The 25,209-nt window shown below is 33.1% G+C and overlaps 1 protein-coding gene across 1 annotated transcript; it reads left to right on the top strand.

Moving 5' to 3' along the window:
* Nucleotides 1-18,807: 18,807 nt before the first annotated feature.
* LOC143054028 (PDF receptor-like) lies at nt 18,808-20,379 on the top strand. The gene has a single exon (XM_076226873.1). The coding sequence runs from the start codon at nt 18,989-18,991 to the stop codon at nt 20,315-20,317; it is 1,329 nt and encodes a 442-aa protein (XP_076082988.1). The 5' UTR covers nt 18,808-18,988; the 3' UTR covers nt 20,318-20,379.
* The last annotated feature ends 4,830 nt before the right edge of the window (nt 20,380-25,209 follow it).

The following is a 25,209-nucleotide window of genomic DNA, read 5'->3' on the forward strand; positions in this document are numbered from 1 at the left end:
TTTAAAAAAAAAAATTACTCTAAAATTACAATTGTATATTTCTAACATTTTATCACATTTCTTGTCAAGAATTTTTTTAGAAGTAAAAAAACTGCAGATCCTGTTTGCCTATTGTTTAGGTACAAGCGCCGGGGATGTAAACTCTAACGCAGTAGATGTAAAGTTCCGTGCTGGAGATGTATGTTCACATCTCCAGTTGTATGTTCACATCTCCAGCGAATAAATTTAAATCTACAGCACTGGACTTTACATCTCTAGTGCCACGGCTTGTAATCTACACACGCAGAACATTTGGTTCTGCAATAAAAACCGTGAGAGGATTTTCCGGTTGTGCTTAAGTGGAGTAATTATCACCGCTTCAAAAGGTATGTACATTTCTAAATCTCAATTTTCTTATTCAACTGATCAAAATATTGAAAATAGAGAATGCTATGCTGTGGTGAATACTTTAACGAAGAGATACGTGTATCATTCACTGTTGTACGTAGAGTTGAACTCCTACAAAATCAGTTGCCCCACGAGAAATTGCTTAAAAAGGTGACATTTCAATTTTGAAATGGTTCTATTTATAGACCTACAAGTTCAAATTTAGTTTTTTTAGGGCAATGGGTATGAATGTTGTGTTTGGCGACGTTAACGCTGTCCGGTGTTGATAGACGTCTTAATAATTCCAAAAGCTACATTTTTTCATTAAGTCATGCGTGAGGGGATAGGTTCTGATTGAGGACATCGTGAATGCGTGAGGGGAAGTACAAATTATATTTTTATATTCAAGCTATGAGTCGTTGAAACTTACCTAAATTAGGCTACATTAGAAAAATTTATGAGATTGAATTATGAAATAGATTGTGGGAACCTAGGTTAAATAATATGTTTCACGAAGAATAAAAACAAAAAATGTGGTCAACGATAACCAAAAATACTGCAGAGATGTTGGGGAGTATCTCATTCGTCTTGATTCGTCCTTTTCAAACCACTCAACAATGTCCAAAAACAGGTCGAACGCAATGTTGTTTAAAGGAAAACGTCCACTCTGTACTAATGAAAAAAAACCTAAATATTTCTCTTTTCCCTACGTCTGAGAGTTTATCTAAAGCACTTTAAAAAACTTTATATTCTTCCTCAATTTCTTCCATGTGGTCTTTCTCGTGGTCTACTACATGGTCTTCTTCTTTGACTTCTTCGTTGTCTAATACATGCTCTTCCTTATGGTCTTCCTCGAGATTATCTTGGCTTTCATCGATGTTCGTGAATAATAAATTCTGTTCTGCCTTTTTTGTTTCGAAAATTTCGTGATTTAGGGTGAACAGATAACGTCTAATATATATAGGTGTTGAAGTTTTGATCGGCGATATACTTTTCTTAAATTTATGTGGTGATCTCTGTGACGTATATTTGTGACGACAGGACTACTCCCAGAGGGTTTAGTTCGCTTCGAGGGCGGGGATAACTTGTATCTCCATGGCTATTTGTAGAGAGTCAATTTTAGTCCTCTTTTCCTTTTTCCTTTGAACAATGGCATTTTATGAAATTGAACAAACAATTAATAGTTTGATTTCATTGAATCAGTGATCAGTTGACATGTATTGCAGTATAAGGATAAAAAAAATGTTTGTCCTTCCCCTCACGCATTCACGATGTCCTCAATCAGAACCTATCCCCTCGCGCATGACTTAATGAAAAAATGTAGTTTTTGGAATTATTAAGACGTCTATCAACACCGGACAGCGTACACGCTGCCAAAAACAACATTCATACCCATTGCCATAAAAAAACTAAATTTGAACTTGTAGGTCTATAAATAGAACCATTTCAAAATTGAAATGTCACCTTTTTAAGCAATTTCTCGTGGGGCAACTGATTTTGTAGGAGTTCAACTCTACGTACAACAGTGAATGATACACGTATCTCTTCTTTAAAGTATTCACCACAGCATAGCATTCTCTGATTTTCAATATTTTGATCAGTTGAATAAGAAAATTGAGATTTAGAAATGTACATACTTTTTGAAGCGGTGACAATTACTCCACTCAAGCACAACCGGAAAATCCTCTCACGGTTTTCATTACAGAACCAAATGTTCTGCGTGTGTAGATTACCAGCCGTGAGTGCTGGACTTTACATCTCCAGCGCTTGAATTTAAATTTTGTTGGTCGTCCGTTTACATCTCCGGATTTGGCTTTAAAAGACACATATCTTGCTTTGCATAAGATGAACTGGTGGCTGTAAGAAATCATCCATCAAATATCCTTGTTTTATATCGATCACCATAGACATGAAAGAAATGTTTCCATTAGGATCCATTGTACCCAACAGAAAATCCCATTTTCAAGTTTCCAACTAAAACAATTTCATTCCATTCACGTAGATAATCCCGTTTTTGGGGTATTTTGTTGATAAATGATTTTGAGATATTTCCTTCTTTGAAGAAAACAAACTCGATTTTTCACACTACATCCGTGGTGGGAGACCTTTTACAAATTCTAAAATTTTATTAGTGTATGGAAATTTTAATGGACTAACATGACAGTTTTTAGGCATCATATTTGATTTCTTGTGTAAGCATGATAGAAAATTTCTGATCTTTCAGCTTGCAAGTATAAATGAACTGTGCAGGGAATATCACTAAATTTCAAGATACAATGAAACTTTCTGAAACATACCATAAAGATTTCGTAAAAACATGTTGAAGCATTATTTTCAGTACAATTACAAATCATTTACAGTAATATTCTAGCTTATGAACATGATAAAGTCAAGCTTACTTATGCAGGTAACCTGGTGTTTTATGATATTTTCTACTCCCAGATTGGTTTATCTATAGGATATTAACACAGTACTGGTCTCATGTGGTCTCCATCGTAACATATTGATTGATTGTTCATAGCTTATCGTTTAGTGGCGAATATTTTATGGATGTTCAGAGAACAAATAAACAATAAATAAAAATTAAAGGTTCTGTAATACATGTATATAAAAGTCAATCAAATATCATAAAAGAACTTAAAGTAAAATAAAGGAACATATAAATTCACAGTTTCCCTGAATTACTTCACTATTAGAATGTGATATTCCATCAGTAATAAATTTTCTAAAAGAGATGCCATTTGAAAAAAACAAATACATATGTAGAAGCTGTTTCGGTTGACAGGCGGGGAAATTTGGACTGCAACTGAAAAATGGGGATATATTGAATAGGGACATAAATTCTGTCTTGCAACAGGCCCCCTAAGGACCATTCAAAGAGCTTGTTCATCAAGTGCAAAAAGCATGGAACTTTCTCTATACCGGGGGCTTCAGATAAGAAAACAATTGACATAATGTGTAACTCCTTCAACGTACGAAAGATTTTTGGGCTGAGCTAGAAACAATAAATCTAAATGCAAGACTTGCAATTTAATTTTAAGAAAATCTTAATTGTTGATTCTTGGATTTTGATAAGATGTAATAAAAAACATTTTAAAACCAGCAAAGATTTCAAAGTATTTATCATCACACAATATACATGTATCATATCACGTACTTAGATGCAGTCTAGGCAAATCTTTATTACACATAAGGTGCATATAAAATAAAATAATGATGCCATCTCATAAATAGCCATTAAAGGGGAGGGGTCCAAACCCAGGATAAAGAGGGGATTCCAAACATATGTCTGCATTCCAATGCATTGATTGTGAACACAAAAGGGGCGAGTTCTAACCCCTGGACACTCTTCCTGGATGCTCCACTTGAATGGCATACACTCAGGTTATACTTTTTTATTTGATCATAAAGCTCCACATGCATTCTTCTTATGAAGGAATACACAGAAATACGTACCGTACACATCAAATCTATTGAGTGTTATCTTCATCTAGTACTAGATAGATACCTGTGCTAGTGGACTTCTAGTCTCCGAGGATATTATCAACTCTATATAAAATACCTTTCTTAAATTCTTAATTGATAAATCTACAAATCATTTTGAGACTAAATTTCCAAAATAGGACCTTAAGTTGATTTTGCAATAGTATTATCTTTAATCGTATTTGGCACAACTTTTTGGAATTCAAATCAATTGTTTTTGTCGTCGAGTTTAGTTGATTTAGAACTCACTTTTAGTTTCGAGATGTAAATTAAGATATGACGTAGATTTACATTTGTAATTGTATAATATTCTTAGGTAGACATCAGACATTCTCAGTTATGTGTGTCGATACTCTGGAGGTTTGTATATACCATATTAAAAAGCTTGACATGCAATTATCATCATCCTTATTTCAGAAAGTTCATACCAAACACGTATGACAACATAATTGATCTGCCTATGGTTTTATCATAACAGGCATTGAGCTATTTGCTAAATAGGGAGGGTATGACTGATAAAATAGTTCATCAAAATACCACAAGACAGTACGGGTATTAGTATATGAATGTCACAATATAAAGCAAATCGAGCAGTAAAATGTTGAACATTTTCACATATGTAAGCACAAGAGCAGACTTAACATTTTTGTACACTGTAATACCACTGTAGGTATAGTGTCCGGCTAGGATCGTGGTTTTTCGAGTGATTTGGTCCATTTTTTTCGAGTGTAGCTCGGGCTTTTTCGAGTGATAAAATATGCGATAAGTTCAATTAACTTTATTAAATTAAATTTCGTATAATAATAGTTTTTTACATTACTACCCATCTTATATTGAATAATATACATGTTTTGATCAGCAAAGAAGCACAATTTCCTTGTAGGTAACCAAAGAATACAGTATTTGTTATTGTCCCGGTTTTTTCGAGAGCAACTGTATAATCGTCCGGGTTTTTAGACAGATGGTCCGGGTTTTTTTTACCAAAAAAATCAATAAGAAAAAAGGTATTCTAGAGTTTAAAAAATGACAGTTTCTAGTTTATAACTGTAATTAAGTGAAGAACAATGTTTTATATTCCCAAAAAATCACCAAACACATGACATTGTTATACACCGAGGTATAGGTGTGTCTGGATTAGAAACCCCGACGGACGCTACTTACATGTATCAGATTAATAAAGGTAATCATATATGCATATTGCATGTTACGGTTTTATATATAAAAAAAAAAGCTCCCCTTCCCCCTCTTTTCAACATTTAACAAACATACTGAGGAATGTGCGTTTGGATTAAACTGGCGACTGGACACGCTTACAAACAAAAGTAATATACTGCATGCATATACATGTAAGAACTCGCCCTTTTTGGGGCAATTCAAGGGGATGGGGGTCTTGGGGCTGGAACCCAATTTTTCACGATCAATGTTTTCGAATTGGGCATATGACTGAAAGCCCCTTTTATCTTGGGTTGGCTACCGCTTTTAAAAATGGCTGGTTCCGCCCTTTGGTGCCATCATTAGTCTTCAACAATCAAGGTTTTATATTTGTTTTATCATTAAGGCTTAGTACGAATAAAATCTAAATGCCTTGAATGTATAATTCAGATAAAATTTATTTATATGTATGTTCTTTAAAACATTGCCATATTTTATAAAATAAAACTCCAAGCAAAGACGTATTTGAATGATTTTTTGAATAAAAATAAAAGCTTAATAGATATTTTTAGCTATTGCAATTGCCTGAAATATGTATTTTAATATGTTTTGAAACAACTTGTAGTTTATACTGTAAGAAATATTTTATAGTCATGCTTTAAAACAATTTCTATTGTTATGAATAACAATGTAATGTGTTTACGGTATGTAGAAGTATGGGTTCCAGAAGTAGGGGTTTCACGCGCGTCACACCTTTCGGTGAACCCCGGAGTTTTTATAAAACGAAATAAAAAACATACTAAACAGCAGTGAGGAATCAGAAAAATGCTATGCAATGGAATATATTCTACTAGAGGCGGCCTGCTCCCCTCCCCAACACTAAAAAATCCATAAATAAACATTTAAACACAAACACACACACACACACACACACACACAACCACCTACTCCGCCCTTTTTCGATTCCCTTTGAAAATAAAACAATTGAAATAAATTTTATACATAATTTTTTTTTTCAATTCAAAGTTTTATTGCCATATAAAAACAAATAAAGACAATAACTAAGTAACTCAATATATATACACAAATTCAGGTAAATATTAAAGGGTCCCCTGTCCTCAGTTCCATTGACTTTTTTATAAAGGATCCTAGTTTATTCACTTGTGTTGGTGTTGATGGGTTAAGTATATATATAACTTTGTCATTGTCAGTGAGATTAGCAAATGAATTACTTTCTCTGTTAATGCAATTAAAATATGTTAATCTAATATTTGAATTATGAGAACAATTTATTAAGAAATGTTTCTCATCATCTAGTACTTTGCATTTTTTGCAAAGTCTCTCTTCGCGAGGAATTTTAAAATGCCTTACCTTTTCAATTAATAATGAATGGTCACTGATTCTAAGTTTTGTAATTAATTTTCTAAATTCAAAGTTTGGGTTAGAGAGGTAAGGTTTGGTCAATAGATTTGGCTCAAGTCCTTTATAAAAAATTAATTTACTTTTATCATTAATAGATTTCAACTTATCCATCAACGTTGTTGTAGTATGAGTTTATTTGGGGTTTAATATAGCTTTTAATATTTTTAATTGTTTTAAATTATCACAGGTTTTTAGTCTATCTATATCAATGTTAGATTCAGAAAGAATATCTTTTGCAAAAGTGAACCATGAATAGGAGCCACTAGAATCCAAAGTTTGAGTTAATTGAAAAGATTCATGTAATAAGGGATTCAAATTTGAGGTGAAAAGCCTTGCTAAATACACAATAGTTTGGGTTTTTATATGAATTCAATAGGCAGTCTTCCCAATTCGTTCTTTGTACCAAAATTGGAGGCACTCTTGTTAGTGCCAAGGGTAAACTTGCAATAACCAAGATGCAAGTTTTCTATTGGAATCTTGTCAATAAAATTAAATGGGTCCACAATTTTTCCAGACACCAAAGCTCTTTTTTTAGCTTTGAAATATGTTATATATCAGTCCAAATATGTTATTTCAGAATTATAGGTTAATATAGGTCTCACTAAGTGTCAAATAAGTTATTTGACACTCTGATAGGAAGGCTGCCAAGAGAATTAGTATATGTTTTAATAGAAAACAAATCCTTTTTTGCCTTTTTTGTTAATTCAACTGTACTATGACTGAGATTACCATTTGATTTAATCAGCAGACCCAAGTAAGGATATTCCATAACATTCTCTATTTTTTTGTTTTCATCTACAATTAATAATGAAATGAATAGTGCATCACCTCAGCAAACTATCTGTATGTACGTCTCAATCCAAATAATTATCTATGCTTATATTATATTGTTGACATCACGAATAATAACTGAACATGTAATTTATAAGATAAACAAATAACAATATATACAAATGAACGATACTTGTTTATAACATGCAATTTTTAGTACACAATTATCAAACTGACGAATGTATTGGTTTCATGCTTTGAAAAGTACTTAATTTGATCTTTTGTTTATAGTTTTTAAACGTCAAAAAAATGACACATATCATTTATTTGTATAATCACTCGAAAAAAAATGGATGCACTCGAAAAAGCCCGGACTGCTCTCGAAAAAACCCGAACATAAAGAAATGAATTTAGTCTCAAAACGCCGATTTCTATTCAATAACAATAATTTGTGTATTTCTAAGGTTATATAGATTCTATATATGCAATTCCTTAAACATTTACATTGTTATGCGTATAGAAATGGCTTTATTCTGTAATTTGGAATTAAATCACTGATTATAAGTCTAATTTAAACTTTTTAACAAAAAATAACGTCGGATTAATAATATCTTTTTATATCAAATACTCATAAACATTGTATAACCTTGTATATCAAACGCAAGCGTCCATATGATGGGATTTCAGAAATGAAGTCTGTTTGTTTACATTTTTGTTCATATTCACTCGAAAAAAAAGTGGTCACACTCGAAAAAAAACCCGATCAAATCACTCGAAAAACCCCGATCCTAGCCAGACACTATCCCTACCGTGAATACACAATAAACGATAATCAAGACATGATAACTAAGAATTGAAAATGAACATATTTCATGAAGTTCATACGGTAAAATCATGTTGTAAGCCAAATGGTATGTATATGCTTACACAACTTTAAGCATGTGGAATATAACACTTTAATAGAAAATAAATGTAGGAACTCTTCATTATGAAGATAAGAAACAAAATTAAAATCAATTAAACTTTACAAAATCCAGCAGTTCCAAACGGCATTACGAATAAGGCATGTTCAAGTTAAAGAGGTTTGCAGTCGACTTATACTACTGAAAAATACGATAAAATTTGAACAAAGAAACACATCAATTATATATGTTTTTCTAAACATTCATCCAATTCCAAATTTATCTTTACCAACTTGCAAAGAAAAAATGTATCGTCTGGCGTTCAAAATTTGAAGTCTGTTATATTTGTTGAGTTTTATCGAACCTCATGTTTAGTTAATAGTGCGGTGACTGAAGGCAGATTTTTTTAAATTTAATCTCCCCTTCGAACACACACCTACATAATATATCATTGTAAAGAACAAATCGTGTACTATAATAATATGCCTGTCGTCAGGACTTGATATGGTCACATTTTTTTAAATTGAGGTCAAAGGTCATATGTAAAAATCTGTGAAAATTTGGGAGGGTTTCAATTTTGACATTTTTTTCTATTTCTAAACTCTACCTAAATACAAATGATACTGTTTTGGCTTTAGTAGTGTTTGTTATTATACATAAACCTTAATCATTGAGATTTTTTTTATCAAAAAAAAATCCTAAAACGATGTTTTATAAACAAAACTTCAAAAATCAAGTTTTCAACCTATAAAATGTTTAGAGCACCTTAACCTTATGAAAAATATCAATTTCAGGTAAAAATCAAGTGTCATGCAGGACAATACTTTAAAATTATTTTTTAAACTGTCATAGTGGGTGAGGTATCAAACCAAAGCCATAGAACACTACATATGACCTCAAATTGAATTTGCGGATACTTCAGGTTTTTTTATAGACTACTCGTTGCTTTGGGTTTTTTTCACAATTATTACTGCTACCATAGTATTGTCTTTTGTTGTGTATTTAACTCTCGGGTTAATATCTATTACATTAAAGGTTTTGTAACTATATCCCCCTTTTTTCCCTTTGAACGTACAACAAACTTCAAAAGTATTCCATATAAAAAAAGAAGATGTGATATGATTGCAAATGAGACAACTCTCCAAATGAGACCAAATGAGACATAAAACAATTATAGGTCCCGTACGGACTTCAACAATGAGTAAAATTCATACTGCATAGTCTTCAATTCCCGAAATGAATAATGTAAAACAAACAAAAAATCTAACGGCCTGATGAATGTACAAAATAAATAAGAAAGAAACAAATATAGTATATAGAAACAAACGGCAAACACTGCATTACCGTCTCGTGACTTGAAACAGGCATATACAGATAGTGGCGGGGTTTAACTTTTTAAGGGCACGCCAACACACCCCTAACCTCGGGGCTGCAACCGTGTGTATCAGTGCAACAAGCTTTATACCAAATCAACCGTTATCTCCATCATCTTCATTTTCATCAACCGTAACAAGACATGTTTTAATATTTCTACACATTTCACTCATGGCCACGGGTCTGCACATGAAAGGTTCTGCTCAAAACAAACACGTTATTTTGAGTTTTTCTTTACAAGTACAGACAAGGGTTATGTAGGAAGTCCGAAGACATTTGTTCCTAAAAAAAAAATACCAGCTTCAAACCATCCCTATCAATTCATCCAAGATTTAACAGAGATCTAAAAGGGGGTTTAGGAAGGTTTGATGACATCCATATGCTTGTCTGCAAAGATGCTGGGGAAACAGTATACGAGACGTACACACTATCTTAAATTCGCTCAATTTCATGGTTGGTAACACATTAGATAGCGTCGCACTTTACTTTAAGAAGCATAAATTCCATTGGCATTCAATGTTTCAACAAGGTGTTTTGAACCAAACTCATGGTAAATTTGTAAAGCCAATCCTAAATGAAAAGGAGTAAAACAAAAACGATTGCCTCAACAATTGCTTAGCATTTCCACAATTTCTCTGGTGTCATTTCTTGAGAATAGTCTTGGCTGTATTCAGTTTCATTGAGTAACCATAGAATGAATTGCAATAAATACGAAGGCGTTGACTAAATTAAGAAGGAAGAGACAATTCATCCGAAGTTGGGTAGTCTTCTGTAGAGTTTCTATGTCTTTTCTAAGTAAACTTGAAGCGGAATGAAATATCTGTCCGTTATTTGTGTCTATTACAGTTGCATGACATTTAGATTTTAAGGTCAGTTTTCAATTGACTAAAAGCTTATACGGCATCTTAAATAGTTATTTTGCAACTAAATATTATGTTATATTTGCCTTAAACTTGTTGAAGTTGTTTGACAACTGAATTTCTATAGAAATAAATGAGTTTAGACTGCATTTTACATGTAGAATATTTTAAATTAGAATCAGCCTGAAGAAATGATCTATATTTATTAAGTAACGGTGTCATGAGGAATGACCATTAAATCGTTGTCAATAGCCAAAATAAAATTAGTAAAAGCAGTATCGTGTTCTGAGATATCTGCTTCCACAGGTTTGGATCTGTTTTTCGTTTTTAGCAAATAATTTGTAATGCAACCAAAATGATGAGGTTTTTCTCTATTATGATGAGGTATTTCTTTATTATGATGAGGTTTTTCTCTATCATGATGAGGTTTTTCTTTATTATGATGAGCTTTTTCTTTATTATGATGAGCTTTTTCTCTATCATGATGAGGTTTTTCTCTATTATGATGAGCTTTTTCTCTATTATGATGAGCTTTTTCTTTTCATGATGAGCTTAATATCCAAACAATGCCCATGTCGTTGCACTCCCCGATACTATATACGCGCGTATACGCCCCTTTGACTTCTAATGTAGATACCAAAGATATATTTAGTGTTCATCTAGTCACAAAATAAGATTGAGTATCTTAATATTTGTTACCATTTTTCTTTTAATTTGTTCAATAAAAATATTGTATTTATATGCTTTGTATTCCTCAACCAACTCTTTTTATCCTATATCAAATAATTCTGATGTAATCTGAGTTGTCAAGCTATGCAGATATTTAACTATACCCAAAATGCTAAAATAAAATCTAAGTACTGAAATGACCTTGAAAATCAATTCAATTAGGGTTCAAGGTCTTGATATGGAAATCCATTGTACTACATTTAATTGAAATCAAATGACATATTTTGATTGTAGTGTTTATTTCTGCTGAAAATTTCAGTTCCATAAAGACCTAAACCTTTGACGCATGGCCTTGTAGGGTTCAAGGTCTTGTTATGACTATTTACCGGATTTTTTCTAGCATAAGCAACATGTCGGGTGCCACATGTGGAGCAGGATCTGCTTACCCTTCCGGAGCATCTGAGATCACCCCTATTTTTTTTTTTGGGGGGGGGGGGGTTCGTGTTGCTTATTCTTAAGTTTTCTATGTTTTGTCTTTTTCAAATTTATCAGAGTATTGGGCAAGTGCATTTTAAATTTTGTATCTTTAAAAAAAAATTATGCCCATCTTGTAGAATTCTGCAAACACGACGCCCATCTAAAAACTTCTGTAAAGTGGTTCCCCATCTATCAGTTATGACTAGCTTCTTTTTCTTTTTCAAAACATATTGAACATGAGAATCACAAAATAGGCTAGTTGTGTGTTGGTTGATAGAGTGTATGTGAATGTACGGAAGCCTTTTAGGGCCATGTTAATTTACTTTTCTAATTTGAACAGTCCCCTTTATCTTGTCAGTAACAAATATTACTGGAGAAGTCAGGCGAAACCAAGAATTTCAGTACTTCGTAGGAACTGGCAGATACCAGGATATTCCTCTACACCTCAGACTTTAATGATATTGCTGCTCAGGTGAGGTAGAGGATGAGATACACTTTCTGGTTCATTGCACCAAATGTAACAAGGACTGACACAATTTGTTTCAACATAATAAGTTTGCTTAAATGCGTCCTCCCGAAAAGTCATTTTGGTTAAGGACATGTGATGGCATAACAACTTTGAAAACATTTGACTAATTTTAACCATAGTCACTGTATGGTAGATACTGTAATGCTTTAATTTGAAATTGCTAACACACATTTGTTAAATCCATATTATTATAACTGCTTGTTTGATTGGTTATAATTTTGTCATTTGTACTTACGCTACGTCCCTTGGTGTCTCCTTCAGTTTAGCAATCAAACAAATGGCCCCGATTTATCTATTTACGTTTTTATTCTTGCTGGCTTTGTTGGTCGCGCGGAGATTCACATGAATCATAAATGTCCAAGCTATAGGCAATCAATTAACCAAAATGTGTGTCCCCCTTCTTCTGTCGCAAGCATCCTCATTACAGACAACTACACATTTAAATATAATGTTTTTGTTATTATCACATCAGTAGCATACATTGATTTTTTGTACTGTATTGTGCTTATAGTTTAATTATGATTGTACCTTTGTCATTGCCTTCCAAGAGGCACTACTTCGAAGAAGAAAAAAAATCCCAATCGTATCATTTTCAATGTGCTAGGTATTCAGTGTTTTAACCACATGAAGAATATAAACAAACCACAAGGAAGTACTTATATCTTTATTTATTAATGACAAACGTGCGCCTTCTGTGAACGATTCTACATAAACAAAAATACCAATAAACGACTTCAAAAGCCCACGTGTACTCGCTTGTGCAGGGTCATTTCATGTCTTATATAAACAATTCCCAAGTAAAATGTACCATGTGACAATCTTTATGTAATTTCCTGGAGTCTGTAATGTGCTAAATATAATGCCGTCTGCTCTTTTCATAATTATTCCTTTTTTATCTTGTCCTTTGTTCTGGCAGAATTCTATTATTGTTGAACTAGAAAAACATATGTTATTACTGTATATTCAATATATAATCGTAGACTAGTGCATAATATTTAAAAATGTGTTCTTTTAATGTATAAGCTGATTTATTTTTTAAATACAAACAACCATTATGATGCATTTGAAGTACTGAAGATGTAGGATACTGATTCAACAGTCCTAAAATACTGAATATCAGTATTAATACATAATTTTAGTAAGACAGATAGAATCAATATTGAACAAAATTAATGACAATATTTTATAATAATTATAAACAATTTTTTTTTACATTAAATAGTACGCAATTAAATATTTGATCAACATGAAGAAGAACGTAGTAGTAATACAGAATAAAAATTAGCCATGTTATTTTGTAGATTCATTGATAAAGTTGTGCGGAGAAAATCCAGATATACTCTCAACATTGTCTTTTTGTATATATGAAAAACATCATTAAGTAATCCTACATGTAAATGGTCAGAATTACGTCTGACAAGATAACCATAGCGTAACGCTGCCGCCAACATAGAAACAGACCATGCAGACGCCAAGATAGTTGTGCAACATTTGATAATTAAGGAATCTTTCTTCAAAGAATATAAAATCTTGTGATTTACGTGAGGGATTTCTACATGAAGTGGTTATTATCACTCGGTAAAGATATAACGATGTAACAAGTGTATGAACTCTACGTAAGGAATGTCTACGATTCTCAAGACGCTTTCTGGATGGTTTAATTCTGCTCCAACCTGTCTAGGTGGCAAAATAGAAAACAGCAAACACAGAAATATTTATTATAACAATAACAAATGCACATAAGTAAACATCATAACGAAAAATAGATAAATATAAATATATATTAAAAAAGATATAAAACAGTCTAAATTGAAAACAACGTTCAAACCTATGATTGCGTTGGACAAAAACCGCAATTGTGTACGTGTCTAAATACAGCACAAACAACGTTTTTCAACAGACCAAAAAATGAAGAAAAAAGGTATATACTAGTAAATACATTGATTTTCTGAGTTGAATTTAAAACAAATCATTTTTTTTTACATTTTTTGTTTGTGGTATGTTACAATATGATTAAAAAAAAACAATTCATTTGTTGTTAACGTCATAGGAAAAGTGTTAAAATGAACAATCCAACTTATTTTGTTCACAAAATTTACTACATAGTCATGAATATCCCTATTATCCAGTAATATAATTTATGATGAGCATTTATAAGACATTTTAGACATTTGCTGAAGATGTTATATGTTTGCCTGTAATTGATCCAAAGGTTTAAATAAATAATGAACATGAAAACGAATGACTGTCCGTTAGTGTTGTATGTTAAAGCAAGACATAAATATCACATCAAGGTGGAGAACAGTTTTACATGAAATGAAAATAGATTAAAAAGAGGAAATTTGAGACGCAAACACGGAACGAATTTTGACTGCCCTGTCTTATAGAAACACAAGGAGTAAAAGGATAAAATGGACATGGGAACAGTCCTTTTTTATGTGTTTAACTGATATCAGTGAAATCAACGTTTCAAAATGCATATATATGTATTTGCACTTTTGACTTGAGATACGTTTTCGAAATTTAATATGCCTATTCTCTAAAACCTGTTCTAGTGAGTGGGCAGTAATTATCACAAAACAATCCATTTGTTGTTTCTTTTGTTTTGTTTTTATCATTTATTTCACTAGTATCAACATTATACGCCTTATTATCAAAATTCTTTTGACACCATGCACCACTTTAATCTTGCCAAGTCGATAATAAACGAAATCAAAAGAAGGGGTCAGCATGTTATCGTTTATAAATTTCTGTACCATTCAGTAAATATTTCAGGCGCGAAAGACTATGATTTATTGCCGTTATGTAGATATATATAATTAAATCCAATGGAAACGGCTTCACACCATTCACAAAGACTATAATGCAGGATGAATGGATACAAAATAACGGAAGAATCATATCAAATATAACGGACCTACATGTATACATGAACGAGGGTGTTAAACGTACAGATCTTTTTATGTGTAAATCCCATACTAGTACTTTCCTTTCCTTTATTTTTTTAACAAAAAAATAAAAAAAATATACGTTTGCTAGAAAAAAGTCTTGAATAAAGTACCAACTCTTCATGCTTACTATTTCCTAGTGAACTAGCACATCCTACTCACCGTGTCAGCCTAGTAAAAAGCAGAGTTTATATCCATTTCATATATGTAGAAATCTCAAAAGAGCCACGTGCACGACTACGATGTCTCAACGATTAGAAAATGATTCAACTATTATGCGCAAATGATTGAACGATGGACAAATGTCATCAATCATCGATGGACAAATGTCATCTACCATCGATGGACAAATGCCATCAACCATCGATGGACAAATGTCATCAAGCATCGATGGACAAATGTCATAAAGCTTCGATGGCCAAATGTCATCAACCATCGATGACCAAATGCCATCAATCGTCGATGGCCAAATGCCATCAACCATCGATGGACAAATGTCATCAACTATTGATGAGCAAATGTCTCAACTATCGATGTCAAAATGTCATCAACCACCGATGGACAAATGTCATCAACCACCGATTGCCAAATGTCATCAACCATCTATGGACAAATGTCATCAACCAACGATGGACAAATGTCATCAACCATCGATGACCAAATGTCATCAACCATCTATGGACAAATGTCTCAACTATCGATGTCAAAATGTCATCAACCACCGATGTACAAATGTCATCAACCATCGATGGACAAATGTCTCAACTATCGATGTACAAATGTCTTAACTATCGATGTACAAATGTCTCAACTATCGATGTTCAAATGTCTCAACTATCGATGTACAGATGCCTCAGCGATTGGAAACTGCCTCAGCGATCGACACAAACCTCAATGATCAAACATCTGAAGTTGATATGTCTTACCTGTTCTCATATGCCGGCATCTTTAATAGATCACAAGGACTCATTTTTTGAAAAAGAAAGAAAAAGTTTTACATTAAGTTTTATGCAAGTACTGTATCTTTTTTAGCCATGGCGTTGTCAGTTTAATTCGATCTATGAGTTAGACTGTCCCCCTGGTATCTGTCGCACCTCTTTTGTATAAGTTTTATGCCTGTTAACCCGAATAATTCAGTCGTTATATTCCGCTGATCTACGAAGGCTACATTAACTCTCGTGTGGGAGAAAATCGGACACGGAAAGGGCTTGAATTATTCGAGTTATATGCCTGTAAGTATGTTAAGTACTGTTTCTGGTTAATTATCTGTTGTCTGGGATGAATTTTTACTGACATTTAGACCACAACGTAAATTTTACGGTTACAGAAAATATTGTTCATTGAACATGGAACGTTACAAAGGTTGTGCCAAGTCAACAGTTCTTTTATTTACAGTATATTTATATCTCGATGAACTTTGAATCCTTTTAGGAAGGCTATGCACTTTATACTTTCAATCATTCATTTTAAAGACAGACAAGATCTTTCTAATGGTCACCCTCTCATACTCAGCTGTGCACTATCTATTATCATGTTCCTTTCATGTCATGTATGCAGAAAACACTTTATCAAATATTTTACAGCTGATAAAAGATATATTATACCTTAATTATTGCTTAAAATATGTCTGGTTTGTACGAACCATTTTGTTTTGGACGAATGTAAATTTGGTCAAAATAATATACGATTAGATACTTATTAAGTGTGTACCATGGTAAAATATTCTAGAAAACCCTACACGATATGTGTTTTAGAAGATATATATACCGTGTGTACCGGTCACTTTTGGTAATTTGATATTCACGGTAGCCATGTAATACTAAACACCTAGTGACTGGTTATAAGGGTAATAGCAAGTTTGCTGTCCCTGAGATTCTTACTATGCTCGAGGACGCATGATCTTTTTTATTATTAGTTGTTATTGGCTTTAAACCAGCTGTAAATAACTTCGAGTACTCTCAGATATGTGCTTCGTTTCTTTTTGATGTTGGAACGTACAAATACCCGGCCACGCCCACTTTATGTTATATTTGTATCCATTTGAGGGGTTTAGCCTTTTTTAACTGAGTTTTACAGTTAGTTTTCATGGTGAATTGTTAAAAACTATCTCAGGTAAGGGGGAGGAGCTTTTTAGGATCCCGCTAACATGTCAGTTTACCCCGCCACATTTGTATGTATGTGCCTCTCACATGCCAGGAACCTGTGTTACATTTATTTATTTTTTCGCTTGTTTTTGTTATCATTAATTAGGCCGTTATAGTTTTCTAGTTTAAATTGTTTTACATTTGTGATTTCGGGACTATGCGGTATTGGCTTTACTCATTGTAGAAGGCCGTACGGTGTCTTATGGCTGTTAAATTCTGTGTCGTTTGGTCTCTTGTGGAGTTGTCTTATTGGGAATTATACCACAATCTAATTAAAATGTAGTATTACGAAATCAGAGGTCAATATTCTAATTAGATTGATTATACCACATCTTCTTATTAAAACTGCCCCAGCTAGAATTTCAGAAATAGCTGTACAAAACACTACAACATGTCTATCAAATTAGCACGAAACTTTGTATCCTACCTGATTTATTACACCACAGACAAGGAGGTGGACATGTGAAAAGAGCAACTCGTTCAGGTCTGTTGACAGGATATGACAGCTTTATTTATAATAAAAAGATATATTGACAAAAATGAGAATAAGATAAGGTTGTGCGATGAGAATTTAATCTATATTAAACACTATTTAATCCATAAATTAGAGTGAAATGAATACCAGTGTTAACAGATGCAAAAATATGTAATGGGGAGGGTTTACTTTCTCATGATATTATATGTTTTGATGATACTCTTGATATCTGAGGCGACATCTGAGGTACAAAAGAATCACGAAAACTGATAAAACTAGCATCGAACTTAGATCACATTTACATATACTTGTACACTAAATAGGATGTAGTGGACAGATTAATACAAAAAGTTAACCACAAGACATGACAAAGTACTATATCAATTGATTGATATGCTTGTAATGAGCCCTTTGATTAGCATTTTATTCTCGTATACCGGTATCAAAACAAAACAAAACAAAAACCTTTTAAACATGAATACCGAAACTATAGTAAAGAGATATTGAAACAAGCTTTAGTTAGTCGTTTTATGATATCCTCATTAAGTAAGCCTGTTGTATGATTTGTGTGTTCAGGAATCGTTTAACTTTTAGTGGTAGTCAATGTAAACAAATTAACAATATTAACCGGCAAAGAGCTTTATTTTAAATTTTAAGTTTAAAGATTTAAACAAAACAAGGTAAGCATACGAAAGTTTAAATAAAACCACGATATCTCTAAAAGGTTCATCAGCATAATTTGTGCAAAGAGGGACGAGAGATACCATAGGGACAGTCAGACTCATAAATCGAAAATAAACTGACAACGTCATGGCTAAAAATGAAAAAGACAAACAGACAAACAATAGTACACATGACACAACATAGAAAACTAAAGAATAAGCCACACGAACCCCAACTTAACCGTCGTTCTACAACACCCTCTTGTATAAACTTGGGTGATCTTACAATAAAATGTATGATAACCTTCAATGTATATGTCACTGTAACGCCTGCTATCCTGTCACGTGTTAATTTTATTACGACATCGGTCAATTAATGCTAATTTCTAATCACGAAAACTTTAACCCTTTTGATTGATAGTGAAATAAACAAACCACCAGGAACTCTGCGCTGTCATTAATTATCGTTGTTTCAACTTTTATCCACAGATCAAATTTTCTCTGCTAATCGGGGTTTGATAATTTTCTACTTTAGCCACGCCTCTCGTAATGAAACATTTTCATAACGTTCAACATCACATGCTGGGTTAGTTCAAAGTTATGCAAGGAATAGAACAGAGGGTGGAAAAAATAATTAAAGATTTATTAACGTAAAGTCTATTCAAACTTTATCAATATGAAAGACATTTTGAAATATTTTGGATTTAGCCTATGTTTGTTTTTCAAAGAATAAATTGGAACTTTGCAGAGGACAATGGTAAAATTCGACAAATATCCTTCTACATTGATGGAATGTCTTGATAGCCAGGGAGATGCTTTGACCGTTCCGAGTAATTTGTTTTGTAATGCAACATGGGATACAATCTTGTGCTGGCCTCCAACTTTAATTGGATCAATTACAAAACTTCCATGTCCTGGAAAACACGACACTGGAATGGAAAGACAGTCATATGCGTCCAAAGAGTGCGGACTTGATGGGAACTGGATTGGAATACACCCTGGGAAGGAAATATTTCCGGAAGAATTTGAACCCGGCTGGACAAATTATAGTGAGTGCATTGGTGTCATTTACGAAACTGTGAAAAATACGTCAGATAATATCATGAACGTTTCTGAGAGCGCATCAGTTAGCGTCGGCGCATTGTCTATACCACATAACGGAGCCGATATTTTTGGAGCTGCGCTTTTAGTACTTTCTTTGATATTGATTTTGGCTTCCCTTGGAATTACATGTTGTAATAATGCAATCCAATCGACAAGAACAAGATTTTATAGAAATTTGTTCGCAGCTTTTATTTTCCACGACGTACTGGAATTGGTCGTTCGGATTGGTCGTGTTTTCCACTCTGACGCCATAATCCGAGACATTGAAACTTGTGTGTCGTTTGGTGTTTTGTTGACACTATTGTCTACCGCAATTTTCTCTTGGTTTTTGATGATAGGAATTTCGTTTATGTTGACGTTCAAAGGTGTTGTTGTTGAGAACCGGATGTACTATGTTATGTGTTTGCTTGGCTGGTTCATGCCAACTGTCGTGACTATAACCTGGTTAAGTGTCACTGTTCTTGGCGGGAATTTGTCATGCTGGGATGGAGAACTTTACATCGCACGAATGACATCAAGCTTTTGGATCATACAAGGATCAATCGTTTTATGTCTGTTGTTTACGTGGTTGTGCATTCTGAGTTTTCTTTTGAGGTACAAAGAATGGGAAATGCACAGAAAGTATAGTGAAAACAAAGATCTTGCAGTTGAACTTACTAACATCAAACAAAGTGGATACAAAATGTTTGCAACTATGTGTTTTATAACCGGGGCATACATTATTTACTTGTCGTGTTCCCAATCACCGTTGACAGAATCACTGTCGTACTTGTTGGTCTTGGTTATGTTTTCTCGTGGAATAATTGTTGCCGTTTTCATGTGTTTCCTTGAAGAACACTGCAAATGCTGGGATGGAGTGTACGCGGTTGAAGGAAGTACTACTACAGACAGTGAGAGTTTGAGCTCCAGAAACAGTAGCCATCCCAGTCATTACGGCCACCATACCGTTTTGCCTAACCATGGTATAATATCTATGTAACTTTTGCTTCAAAAGCGTTGTAATTAAATTTAGCTATTGTAAATAAATTTTCAGAATATTTCTGTATTCTCATGTCTTTTCTCAAAAGAAAATTTCTTTTTATTAGTTTTATAGGTTATAGGAAATTTAGAAGTAAAAAATTCATATTTTGTATGTGTACATAAAGAGTGAGTTACATACAGCTTTTCGAGTATAAAGGTACCACAGAATGGGAAAAGTTTAAAGCTTAACTCATATATAAAAACTCCTGTTTCATCACCGTAGATTTACGTATTTGCCTGAATTTCTGTAGAAAAGGTTGTCCATTGTTTATCAAAATGAAAATTGACCATAACCAAGGATATTTTGTATAAAATTCTTTATCATAACTCGTTAAACTTATAACAATCATATATAAGATAAGATAAGAATTTTATTAATCTAATCAAGAACCCATAAAGGGCATCATTTTACAACACAATATGATTGGAAAAAGCAAAACAGAAAACTAATACCATTCTATAACGTTATGGACAGGATCAGAGCCTAACACAACATAGTGTTTTATATAACTATTATATCAAGTGTTATAACAATAAAATATTATATTATTTTATATATATATATATATATATACACCATTTTGAAATAATTTTTCATTTTTATTAATGATATTATCAATGAATCTGGTAGTACTTCTTTCTGTGAAATAACTTCCCGGAAACCATAAATCTCATTTCGTATAACGAAAGTTTTACCTTTCCCAATCTGGTCCGAGTCCAGTTAATCATAAATTTATCATGATTGATTGCTGTGGTGGTCATTCCCTATCTATAATTATCTGTCAAAATATGCCAATTAATTTACATTTGAAATGTGATCCAGCTGTTTATTAACACAAGATACTGACTAATTTGTTCCTTATTGACTGGTTTTATTAAACAATTTGACAAAATAAAGGTTTCGTTATTATTTTATTTGGGATGACATTAATTTAAAATCAATATCCCATTTGGTTGTCCCATGACTGTCACTGCAACAGACGTCAATCACTCCATTCCGTAACAGGAATGAATTATGAATCATTGCGAATGGCTGAGAAATTCAGTCACAAGATTCAAAATACTTTTTTTCACTTGGTAAACAAAATTAATTTTACAGGAATATAATCGCGCAGACCAAGAAGATTCTCCTATAACCTCTTTGGGCAGACAAAATGAAAACAACAAACTTGATACCATGCAAAAGCACATCTTATTGTTAGCTTTGTACCAATTTTCCTTATTAAGACTAAGTTGTGCTTTTGCATGGTATCAAGTTTGTTGTTTTCATCTTTTTTGTCTGCGCGATTATATAAAGCTAACAATTAAGTCTTGATTTTGATCATTTTGGGACTATCCTCGTATCATCACCAGACTCAAGCTAGCGAACAATGATTAACTTTGTCTGTGTTAAAATGGAATTGCATTTCGTCTTCCTGCTGGAAATTATTGTCATCAGATTCACGTTTCGTGGTATTGCAAAGCCACGGATTTTTAGGCATGATCATATTGTAGAGTTTTCTTAATGTTCGCTGGATTATTGTTCAGTCGCTAGCTTGAGTCTGGTCGTATCATCATCACAATATGTTTGTCGCTTTCAAAGTTTTATTGTACAAGTTTTCTTGATATCATTTCTTGTTGAATTATCGATAATGACAACCGTATAAATGAAAACTTCGATCAAACTTTGACGGACTTTGATGGAACAGAGACCCTATTTTTTTTTATTTTTTTTGAAACATGGATGGACCTTGACCGAGTTTGTTTTTAATTTCCTAGTGAAAATATTGCTTGTATATAAGTTTCGATATATTTTTCAATTGATAAATAATTTAGAAATTATAATAAATTAATGTTCAAACTTCTCTGCCAAAGGTGACCTTGGGTGGATTTAAGCGTTCATGATAAAGGTTAATCCAAAATAAAGTCTTTTTAAGCACTAACTATAAAAAAAGAAGATGTGGTATAATTGCCAATGAGACAACTATCCACAAAAGACCAAAATGACACAGACAATAACAACTATAGGTCACCGTACGGCCTTCAACAATGAGCAAAGCCCATACCGCATAGTCAGCTATAAAAGGCCCCGATAAGACAATGTAAAACAATTCAAACGAGAAAACTAACGGCCTTATTTATGTAAAAAAAAACAAAAAACAAAAAAACAAAAAAACAAAAATGAACGAAAAACAAATATGTAACACAAAAACAAACGACAGCCACTGAATTACAGGCTCCTGACTTGGGACAGGCACATACATAAATAACGTGGCGGGGTTAAACCTGGGACAGTGGTATAACAGTTCAACATAAGAACGAACTATAAAAAATCAGTTGAAAAAGGCTTAACTCATCAGATGGACAAAAATACAAGTGGGCGTGGCTCGGTACTTATACATCCCGACACAAAAAGACACAATGAACAGATCTGAGAGTATTTTGTGTATGATACTCCATGTTTCAAGCCCTATATATATATCCAATCTTTGTTGCTAATGTTTTTGTGTATTTTGGCGTTTCTATAATGATATTCAAAAAGACGGCAAATTATTAATTTGGTTTGGTGGTCGTACGTATCATAGTTGTACAGAGAGGGCAAATTGAAGGACCGGCATTGGATTAAAAAATCTTGTGTGCAAGAACTTGTCTTTTGAAAGATTCTTTAATAAGCTTGTTTAATGTTCTTTCGAAAAGTGGGAAAAACTAGTTAAAGGGTGTAATAAAAACAAGCATGCGCTTAACACTATTTCAAACGTACGTTAAAAGTAAATGGACAAGAAATATATTTTTATTACATTTGTATATTCCAAGCTTTACAATTTGTCATGTTGAAATAATCACACAAGTCATTGCATAACATAAATATGAGTGTCAGACAGCAACACAATAATACGAGTCGGAAAAGGGGATCAACGTTCGTTCTTCCATAATGAAGAGATTCGAGGTTCTTTACTTTTTAACAGGAAAAACGTCCACTGTGGCCACATGGTAGCTTACACTATTAAAGATCTATGGTTGATCCCCGTCTGGATTAAATAACATTCTTAAAAATTGACATATAGTGCCTCCACTGCTTAGCATGCGATACCGGTATTGAGGGGTATGAGCAATAACCAGTCACCTCAGAGTCTGAATACTATACTGTGTTGAAATTAATTGACGAGGTTCGAGGTTCTTCTCTTTTGAACAGAATCATATATAAAAGAAATTTAGGAAAAGAAATGAAATGATGTAACTATTCATGACATAAACCCTACACACATAACAAAACAAATGTACGGCATCCTATATCTCAAAGTGATAGTGGGGTCTATAAAAAAACCTCTTCAAAGATACCAGGCTTATAACCTGGTACCCTAGAAACGAGTTTCGTCTGAATATCACTCACCACCAGTGTCGATTGAGTCAAAATACATGTAGTTGGAAGGTCAACTCAAATACAAAGTTGAGCAATATCAACCGAAAATTCTTACCCAGCAAAATCTCGCATCTCAATGCGAATGCATGGGCAATACCGATAACAAATTAATTGAAAGCACAACGAAATGAATTGATTGATTTGCTCGATTTTTGCCTCTCGTTCAGTGGCAGATAGTTCATGCACGAAGAAAGGGGATCAGAACGTTCATAGCAGTTCGTAAGAATGAGCCAAAACAACTGACTGAATACATGAAAATTTGATTTTAAATTCAAATTTACACAAAGATGTAATTAAATGTATACTGCATTTGTCATGCGTTACCATGCACGGTTATTATTCCTCCGCTCTCCTTGTATAGTTTTTACAATAATAGTGCATCGTATCTTTTGCATCTCGGACGAGACAACATATTCAATGCAAAAACTTGTTCTCGATAACAAAAAAATAATGTTACAAAAAATAAGTGTTCTTTTAGGTGGTATTTTTAAGAACAGTTTTCAGACGAGGAAACATAAAGATTACACAGGGATTAAGTGCTAAAACATTCCAGAACATGAAAGGCCACTTTAATACACATAAATATACTGGTAAACAATTTGCATCTGGTCAGCATTATTGCCAATCTATCTTAATAATTTGACAGATATCCATCTTCAAAATCAATTAATAAAAACTCGAGACGAGCGATTACAGATTGGTCAATCAATACTCGAGAGATCGGTTTCTATTGGCTCGTTTGCAGCAGAAAGCTATTAACATAACATCAAAACGTTTTGCTGATGGAAGTCGTTAGATCATTACAGAAATTACTTTTATTCTTAAAATGCAGTGCAGATGTAACTTTTGGTAAAATAGATGTTTTCAGTCTGAACGATTTTGACACCGGAAGTTTGTATTACACAATACAGCTTATAACGAATATATAGACTTCAAAAACGGTAACTGCCAATTGTTTTCTGTTCATCCTAAGAAAATTCATTACAAGACGAAATGGTGCGATATTATATAGTTTAGTGCGCAGTAACCATGTATTGTAAAGACATCATACATCCATGTATTTATCAAAAAGGAACGCTTAGTATTCATTATAATTCAAAATTGGCAAGAGTTAGATCATGCCATCACGACTTATTAAAGTGCTTTTCAATAAAGTATTAAAGGGTTGAGCTTATTTTCAGTTGTTTTGACATCGTATGAAATTCAGATACCAATTAATGAACGATTAAATTATGTATTACGACAAGGGGCGGGGTTACTACCTTTGACTTACCATGTAGGCCTTGCACGGTCAGTTATGTATTACAGATATTGTTTACAACCACAATTTCGGAAACGGTTCTTGCAACCCAACTGGAAATTCAATAAATCTTCAGACGCGGTTATGGCGAAATTATTAGATATCCTACATAAATAACTTGTCAGATGCAGTACCGACGAAATGATTAGAT

The sequence above is a fragment of the Mytilus galloprovincialis genome, chromosome 12 (assembly GCF_965363235.1).
Source record: "Mytilus galloprovincialis chromosome 12, xbMytGall1.hap1.1, whole genome shotgun sequence".
NCBI lineage: Eukaryota > Metazoa > Mollusca > Bivalvia > Mytilida > Mytilidae > Mytilus > Mytilus galloprovincialis.